This window comes from Rattus norvegicus, chromosome 7 (genome assembly GCF_021556685.1).
Source record: "Rattus norvegicus strain SHRSP/BbbUtx chromosome 7, alternate assembly SHRSP_T2T, whole genome shotgun sequence".
NCBI lineage: Eukaryota > Metazoa > Chordata > Mammalia > Rodentia > Muridae > Rattus > Rattus norvegicus.
The window spans coordinates 32,767,969-32,777,218 of NC_141540.1; the positions used below are offsets into that span (position 1 = coordinate 32,767,969).

At 43.2% G+C, this 9,250-nt stretch overlaps 1 protein-coding gene across 3 annotated transcripts; it reads right to left on the bottom strand.

Moving 5' to 3' along the window:
• Positions 1 to 1,148: 1,148 nt before the first annotated feature.
• Spic (Spi-C transcription factor) lies at positions 1,149 to 9,029 on the bottom strand. 3 transcript variants are annotated; one of them, NM_001400954.1, is made up of 6 exons: positions 8,793 to 8,842; positions 6,277 to 6,373; positions 5,557 to 5,650; positions 4,095 to 4,210; positions 3,455 to 3,563; positions 1,149 to 1,926 (listed from the first exon to the last, which is right to left on the bottom strand). In NM_001400954.1, exons 2-6 carry the CDS (start codon positions 6,277 to 6,279, stop codon positions 1,520 to 1,522), a joined length of 729 nt encoding a protein of 242 aa, NP_001387883.1. In that variant the 5' UTR covers positions 6,280 to 6,373; positions 8,793 to 8,842; the 3' UTR covers positions 1,149 to 1,519. The 3 variants fall into 3 exon arrangements, with proteins under 3 accessions (NP_001387883.1, NP_001387882.1, XP_087413248.1); NM_001400953.1 differs by having other exon boundaries at positions 5,557 to 5,674; XM_087557122.1 differs by lacking the exon at positions 6,277 to 6,373 and having other exon boundaries at positions 5,557 to 5,674; positions 8,793 to 9,029.
• Positions 9,030 to 9,250: the final 221 nt, after the last annotated feature.

The window sequence follows — 9,250 nt, forward strand, 5'->3', positions numbered from 1 at the left end:
AAATAAGCAAAAACTTCAAGCTTACAAGAATCCCAAGACTCCTCAGAAAGGGTAACAGTTGCTGGAAGGGAGAACTAAGCTATCTGCATGTCATATAGGGAGCTCGTGGATACATCTCTCCTAAGTTACCACTCTTTCCAGTGTCACAGCTGCCTTTGACTCACCTTTACTTGCTAACTTTTACTTTTACACAGCTCAGGGTCCAGCCTAGAGAATGGTGTCACCCACGGTGGGCTGGGTCAAGTTATAATCAAGACAACTCCCACACTGAAATGGGCACACGCTAACTTGATCTACGTAATTCCTCACCTGAGACTCTCTTCCCAGGTGATTCTAGGTTGTGTCAAATTGATGTTAAAACCAATCCACCTGCCTCAGCCTCTCAAAGAAGGAATTTTAGGCCTAGGTCAAGCTCGTTCCCTAGGATTTCCTTAATTCGATGTAGTTGACAGTTAAAACTAAACCATCCCAGTACAGAAAGAACAGGATCCTTATCTTGTATCTAAGAATCAACTCAAAATAGATTATTTTTTAACACCTACAACTAGCCAGTCCTGGTGACTCAGGAGACTGAGGCAGGTGGATTACTTTGTTCAAGGCCAGTCCTTGAGATCTCAGAAAAACAAAAACAACCCCCTCCAAACCTACTAGAACAGGAGAACTTTCCTGACAGTAGGTTGAACAGAAATTTCCTCAATATGGCCCCAAAACACAAGCACATGTCTTTAATACCAATGCTTTTAAAGATGGGTGAGTTCCATCTAATCCAGCCAGGGCTCAGAAAGCCTGTCTCCAAAACAAAATACTTGTGTCTAGAATCAGAAAAATGCAAATTAAAGCCACAGTGATCACCTAGCATTAGATTGGGATTACAAAAAAAAAAAAGTTAACATTACACTGTGATTTTAAGCCACAGACGTAAATTTTGGTACAACCTCTGTATTGCAGCCCCTGTTGAGTGACTTTCTTCTGAGTACATGCCAAGAAAGTGCTTTTAAATCAGTGTAAGCCTGGTACAGTGGCACACGCCTGTCACTTTATCAACTCAAGGATAGTCTAGGCTACTCAGCAAACCTCAACAAAATCCAGTGTGCACTCACATACTCTAGGCAAAAGTGTTTGTGTAGCAAGAGACAGTGTACAAACGCTTTTTTCAGTTGCTTCAAATTCAATCGTTTATTTAAAAATACCAAGTGCCACTGTGTGTCCCCATTTTTCTGAGAAGACATTCTGGCTTCAGGATGTTCTTGGATACCCAATTCACGGACACTGAGCCCGTTGACTAGAAATGGTGATCTTCAGGAAGCATGCTTCTGAAACATCTACATTCCCTTCAACACCAGTATGTCGGCCCTTAAAAGTTGTCAGGACAAGCGAAGTCCAAACATGGCCTGTTTATATATTCTCTTTCTGCGTTTTTGTCTTGCTGGTGTGGAATCCCAAAACCGAGAAGCAATTTGCTTTGGAAATCCTAAAGCATGGGCTCTCTTGACACTGGCAAGGCAAGAAGAAGCTAATGTCAGCTCTGGTAACTGGCGTGAGCGTAGTAATTTGCATTCCAATGGTTTAAATTGAGATAGCCCTGATCAGGCTGCTTATACTGTGAGTAGAAGAGGTCTTTCCCCAGGAAGTGAGACGGAGCAAGTCTTTGGAGAACAGCTTCACTGAACTGGTAGGTCAGCTTTCTCCGGATTTTTGTGATCTCCCCAGTTCTGGCATAATTCCTCAGGGCTCTGGCCATCTTCTGGTAAGTCATGGGTTTCCGGTTGCCTTTTCTTTTCCCCCAGAGTTCAGCGAGTTTTTCTTTGTTTTTTGATATAAACTGAAAGATGCCTTTGGCTTTGTCGACCCACTGGATACAAGACACCATCTCCGAATTGCACAGGGATTCGAAAAGGTATTCAAATAGCCGAAGCTTCCTCCTGCCTGCAATGGTGGGAGAAAAAAAAAAGAGAGATGTTAACTCCTTTATGGTTGTCCCTGAAAGGTCCCCTGGAAGAACTTCCTGAGCCTCAGTCATGAAAGCTACAATGAGCCTGCTTCCTCTCACTGACTTAGGAATGCAGTTACTGGCAGGTCAGAAAGATCCATGGGACTCTTATAGTTTGCACTGGACCTAAATCATGTGGAAATTGTTAAACACTCTTTATTGTTCTCTGGTGGGGGTGGGGGAAGCCTGGATCTCCTCATCTGGAGATCCATTTGAAGTCAGGCAGTCTTCAGTTAAAGTTCGATCATAGTTTCACATCATGAAACATACAAGGGATGAGGGTTAGCTCAGCTGACCCCTGGGGTGCTTGCAGAACAGAATATACTCAGGTTCCATTCCCAGAACCCACATAACAGCTCACCACCATCTTTAACTCCAGTTCCAGTGATATATATATATCACTGTTATCTCTTCAGCCCTAAAAGTAATCCTAAGAGAATTGGTAGTCGTGACTCAGATTTTTTTTTCTTTTTTTCGGTGCTAGGCAAGTGCTCTATCACTGAGCTAAATCCCCAACCCCCAGATTTAGTGGCTAGCTCTGGAGGAGCCATAAAATGTCCTGGAGTAGAAATGACAAAAAATAAATGTTTTCATGCCATTGTTCATGAGCGGCATTGTTGATCAATTTCAGTTATGAAATCAGTGCTAACGTCAGTGTTCTTTTATCGTGTAATCACTGGTGTCTGAAAACGACTAGAAAGGGAAAATCCAGGCAATTAAAGTGACAGTCACTTCATGATATCAGAATTAGCTTAAGCATGCTGTAGCCTCCCTCCTCTAGGTCTATCTGTAGTTAAACTACTCTTGGCTACATTCTACAATTTTCCCTTTGAGAAATTAGCATAGTTTAGTCCAAAACTGCTGGTGTACCCCACCACCCCTAAATCTACTCATATATCTTGGATTTAAGATAACATCTTCTGTCTGTTGTCTTCTGAACATGGTATGGGCTACTGGCTGCCTCTGTGTGTGTGTGTGTGTGTGTGTGTGTGTGTGTGTGTGTGTGTGTGTGTGTGTCACTTTCTTCAAGAGCATAACGGTCAGTAAGTTGCTTATGGTCCAATAAATAAATAGCCAAACACCCTTGGAGTGGTTCAATTCATGTTGTCTTAACATTTTGGGGGGGGAGGATAAAGTCTAACATGTAGCCCAGGTTTGCTTCAAAGTTACAATCCTTCTGCCTCAGTGCTGGACCTATAAGCGTGTACCATAATGCTCAGCTACAAGCTAATACATACAAATGTATTTCTGAATACCCTTTATTCCTTCTGGCATGGACCTGTGTTCCTGGAAACTCAGCACTCAGGATCCTGAGGCAGGATTGCAAACTTGAAGATAGCTTTGTCTACACGGGGAGTTCCAGGTGGCCTGGGCTACCAAAATGAAAGAGGAAAAAACAAAACAAAACAAAACGGAAACATAACATCCCTTTGAACCCATGTCAGGAGTAGCATGGCAACTTACCTCTTCCTCCCTTTTCCTGGAAGAAAGGGGCTTGTACCAGCTGGGTTTCAGCTACGTTCTGTAGGGATTGATGGAAGCTTCCTTCCAAATACAGGTCCGCAGAACCATTCTATATACAAGACAGCAATGTGTGTTAAGTAGGAATTTGTCCTTTGGTCCCCCAATCAGTGACTGCAGACCAATGCTAACAATGTACCAAAACAAAACAAAACAAAACAAAACAAAACAAAACTACATTCTCAAAAGCACTGCACCCAAAAAACACCCTCGGATGGCCATCCAACCAAGAGAAGATCGGGGGCAGAGGCTAAAAGTTTGGCTTCTCCCCCTTGAGAAAAGAGAGATGATTGTTCTTGTTTTGTTTTGGCTGTCCTGAAACTCACTCTGTAGACCAGGCTGGCCTCAAGCAGAGATCTGCCTGCCTCTACTTGCTTCTGGAGTGCTGCTGGGATAAAAGGCATGTATACGTGCCACCACTGCCAGCGGTGATGATTCTTCTGAAGATACTCATTGAGAAAGAGAATCTGTGTAGCAGCTCACAACTGGAACCCCAGGTGTGAGAAGCACTCATTTTAAACCAAAAGCCTGGCTGTTGTGGATCTTCCCATACAGGGCAGTTGATCTTGGTAAAGATACTCACTGTTACACCTCTCCAGTCATAGAGGGGTTCCTCTGTGGGTGGTAACATTCCACAGTAGTTAGAATTGCCTCTGATGTGAGGATAAGGGTTAATGATAGCCATGTAATTTCTATGTTCTAAATAAAAGCAGAACAGAAAGATACCCCATAAGACCAAGTTTACAGGCACACATGCGTTTATATACGAACACGTCTGTAAGCAGCCCAAGATGACATCTGTTTTATTGATTACTGCTTTTTAGGCTTTCTTACCACTTTGTATTTCTACCACGGCATTTATCCCAGGACTTTTGTATTATGGACACTGTTCTGCATAACCCATTCCCTCTATGGAAAAATATTCCATATACCTATAGTAAGTATAGAAGTGTTAATCTGGAACTCCCTGGAATACTGTCTATAAACTCAGTAGACAATATATGGCATTTCATCAAGATCAAAGGGTCTGTAGGATAAATGTTATAATCTGTAGAACAAGTTAAGGATAAAAATATGCCTTTTCCCATGCAGTCTTGGGTGAGTGGAAGGCCTGAAATATATAACAAAGTGTTTTGTTTTTTTCTGGTCTGGGGAGATAGATGATACACTGTGAAATGCACTTGCCATGGATGTGTAAGGATTAAGTTCAGAACCCCAGAACCCAGGCAAAGCTCTGTGACAAGATAGGGGGTAGAGTTAGGAGAAGCCCCAGAGGCTCTCGGGCCAGCTAACCTGGTATATGCTATGGTTCTGAGACTCTCAACCAAACACAGTGGGAGGCAAGACATTGTCCTCTGACAAGCTAACTATGGCAGAGATAATATGCCTTTATACACCCACAAACACACACACACACACACACACACACACACACACACACACACACACACACGTGTGTATATATTGTTTTACCAGAAGCTAATTCTGGAAAGTCAGGATGATGTAGTAAGCACTTGGTAAGCAGGCGTAATGTCTATTCTTTGTCTTATTGACAGAGTCTGGCTACCTAGCTCAGACTGGTCCCAGTACCGTTATCACCTTTTACACCTTTCACATTTTATGTCTATGGATGCTTGTGTGCTACATGCAGGTGTGCATGTGTGAGCACACATGTGTGTGAGCCAGTCAATCTCCAGCTATCCACCATCCATCTTTCTTTTTTTTTTTTTTTTTGGTTCTTTTTTTCGGAGCTGGGAATCGAACCCAGGGCCTTGCGCTTCCTAGGCAAGCGCTCTACCACTGAGCTAAATCCCCAACCCCACCATCCATCTTTCAACAGCCCTGTTTGACACACAGGGTCTCATTGGCCTAGAACTCAACAGTAAGGGTATAATGGCTAGCCCAGACGTCACAGGAAAAGCCGCCCTTCCCCAGCTTTGCAAGTTTATGAGGCTTCCTGTTACTCTTACATATGTATGTGTACATATGGCTGTCACGTCTGTCACGTATGTGCCAAGAGATGAGAGTAAAGGACTTATTTTTACCTGGGGGGTACTGCATTTCTCCAGTGGAATGTTGTGTCAGTACTTCGAAGGCGTCTTCAAATGCTTGGCCCAGGCTGTCTTGCTGGACGAAAGTCTGTGGAAACAGTTCAACGCAAGTCTGTGGAAACAATGGCAAATGTAACTCTGAGACGTTTGCTAGGAGTTTCAACTTCAGCACCATGGACGTCGTAGACTGGCTAGGTTTCCATTGCCGGATGCTTTTCCATACAAGGCTCACCAGTTTCCTGGGCTCTCCCAAGAAGGAGCCAGAGATCCTAGCTCCAGTCACGACGATCAAAAGCGTGTTGTCAAATGTGACAGCCACTCTCCTGGTTCAGTTTTTAAAGTGTTGACCTTTTAGTCTATAAAAACCATATTAATTTTTATATAGTATGCAATTTTATATGGCATAGTTAAACAATTATGGGTTCAATCCTCCAGCACCACATAAACACGAGCATGATAGCATTGATCTTTTAGTCTTTAAAAACCATATTAATTTTATATAGTATGGGATTTTACATGGCATTGTTTACAACGGGTTCGATCCCCCAGCACCACATAAACATGAAGCATGATAGCGCAGGATGATCAGTGTTTGTTTGGTCAAGTTCATCCAATCCTAGCCACAGGGCAAGTTCGGGGCCAACATGCGGTGTATGAAACCCTTAATTTCAAAAATTAAAAATTAAGACTTTTTAAAAAAAAATGCCAACTGACCATTATTCATGAATTGAAGAGTCTTGGGTTGAGGAAACAGCGGCTAGTAAGCACGTGCGTACTGGCTTGTGCAAGGCTCTGGGTTCAATAACAAGTTCTGGGGGAGGAGGAGAGAAAGACCAATTAAATAAAACAATTCCAAATAGGTTTGTAATTATTTGTAAATTTGTAAATTGTAACATTTATTATTTGTCTTTTGGTTCTTTTTTTTTTTTTTTTTTTTTTTTGAGACAAGGAGTCTCAGCCTGTAACCCAGAATGACCTCCAATCCTCCTGCCTCAGCCTCTTGTGCACTGGGATTACCTGTAGGGGCTTAAAAGAACTTATTTTTAATTTGATTCTAAATGAAGATCTTGCCCAGGAAGTTTTGTTCGGAAAATGTTATAAATGCAAGATACCATCATCTGAATATTTCACTTTCTATCATTGTGTGTGCACACGTGTGTGTGTGTGTGTGTGTGTGTGTGTATGTGTGTGTGCGCGTGCGCGTGTGCATGTGCTGCTCATGCAGGCTTATTTATATATATAAAATGGGAGCAGAAGTTGATGCCACTCCTCTCTTCCTTATATAAGGAAGCAGGATCTCACTTGAGTCCTAGAACTTGCCCTTGGGTCTTATTAACCACCAGGTACCACCTCTGCCTCAAGTGCCACTGTCTCAAGATTACAGGAGGCCACCACACCCGGACAAGCCATACTAGTTTGGTTCCTAGTACTAGGATAAAACACCCTGACCAAAAGCAACCTGAGAGACGAAGGTTTATTCCCTCTAACCTTTCTATGACATCATCGGGGGTGGTCAGGACAGAGACCACAGAGGATGTGCTTGCTCAGCTTGCTTTCCTACCTGACTCAGGACCACCTGCTGAGGTACGGCATCACCCACAGCGGTCAGAGCCTCTCACAGCAATCATCAATCAAGATCTACAGGCCTACCCAGTCAACTTCGTTGAAGCATTTCCTCAATTAAATCTCTTCTACCCAGATGACTCTAGTTTGTACCCAGGCAGCAAAACCCTAACCAGCACATGGGCATGAGTTCTGGAAATTTAAACTCTGGTCCTCTTGCTTATGGTGCAAGCACTTTTACCTGCAGAGCCATGGACTCAGCTCCTCTAACTTCTTTTTTTTTGGAGCTGAGGACTGAACCCAGGGCCTTGCGCTTGCTAGGCAAGCACTCTACCACTGAGCTAAATCCCCAACCCCTCTCTAACTTCTTAAATGTGAAGACAGCTGACCTTAATCACTGCCGCTGCGTAACTGAGAACACAGGGACAGCCGGAACATATTTAAAAATTCCACCAACTTATTTCCCAGTGCTTGGAAAGCTGAGCCTATAGAGTTTCTGGGGGTTAGAGGCTGGGATTTTTTTTTTTTCAAGATCCACGCTATCTATCCTTTCTAGGGATTTGTATTTTCTCTAAGACACCAGTAGTTGGAGATGAACGCCTTAAGTTCTCTGTCCTCTTGGGACTTGCTGAATGGTGTAAGAAAAGTCACATGAGATAAAAGTGTGGGACTTTTCACACAGATTCCTTCATCAGTAAACGGAGGCTCAAGTTCTTATCCTGTGATCATAGTTGATACTGCTTAGCATTATTTAATATTCAGCCCGTAATACTGATCATGAGATCACAACGTATCAACTTTGCACGAGATCCCTTAAAGGAAAACATAAGAACGTTCATAAATCACAGTTGAGGCTGTGTTCTTCATTCATTGGGGAGGGCCTCTGCTTCTTTCCTCTTTTCAGACAATGACTATGTAGCCTGGTCTAAGATCGCACACTCACTCTGTAGTCTAGACTGGTCTTAAACGTATTAATCTTCCTGTATCAGCCTCCCGAATGCGGAGATGGCTGTCATGTGCTAACCCACTGATCAAATGAATGCTATCAGCACTGGGTACTTTTAATTCCTGACTAGCCATTCGTGACTTTTAAACCATACTTCACCCTGTAGTGCTGAGGGTTGCTGTATTTTGGGTTTTTTTTTCCATGTGGAAAGGTTTAATAAGAAGAAGAGTAGAAGAGGGAATAAGTAAAGGAGGCCCACCATGGGCATGTGGAGGGAAGGAGGGATGGGGAGAGAAGCGATGGGGGAGGGGGCAAGAGCAAAGAGAAGAGCAAGAGAGCAAGAGAGGAGTAAGTAAGAAGTAAGAGCGTTGCTGTATTTTGAACTCAGTTTTTAACAGCGTCTAGAGTGTTTTCGTAGAAGCAAACTCTTTACTAACTCTCCAAATCAAGGTTTCTATGAACTGTAAATAAAGGTGCTTGATCAGTTTAATTAAAGTCTGTGTTATACACGGACTCAAGCTTCTGCAGCTGGGTCCCCTCCAGCCTCCGTTTCCAGCCCCAGAAATGTATCAACTGATGTTTCAGCTTAGTATATCAATTGCTTACTCGCTTACTCCCAGTTGAACCGACAATAAGACACTAGCCCAAGAAACATTCATCCCAAGGAGAAAATGGAACAGTTACTACACAGGGTGAGGGAAGACATAAGCCAAACACTTACCAGGAAGACAATGTTGCGATATCAGTACGATGTTAAGGACTCTCACTATCCCCAACACCCTGGCAGAGTTGCATTAAATAGCTATTTTTAAGGAAGTGCTACAAAGGGGATTTTTTTTAAAAGACACAGTGCCTACATAATTCCATTTCTTGATGTGACCAAGACACTAGGAGCTATTATTTTGAAAGGACAAGTAATAGTTTGCATTCTCTTGACCAGGGCATTAGAATCAGACTCAAGGCTCGGCACCCCGCCCCCCGCACACGCACACACACGCGCGCGCGCACACACACACACACACACACACACACACACACACACTACAGTCTCCCCTCTCCCCTCTGCTCCACTTCTGCTAAACCCATCCAGAAACCCCTGACATCGCTTCTCGGCCTTTTGGCTAAGATCAAGTGCAGAAACCCCTGACCTATATCTCTTAATCTCCCCTCTTTTCTCAC

Coding starts and splice junctions, on each gene's coding strand:
- Spic (NM_001400953.1), bottom strand. Junction 3,564..4,094: donor ATGACTGGAGAGGTGTAACA/GTGAGTATCTTT, acceptor TCTTGTATATAG/AATGGTTCTGCGGACCTGTA. Junction 1,927..3,454: donor CCAGGAAAAGGGAGGAAGAG/GTAAGTTGCCAT, acceptor CCACCATTGCAG/GCAGGAGGAAGCTTCGGCTA.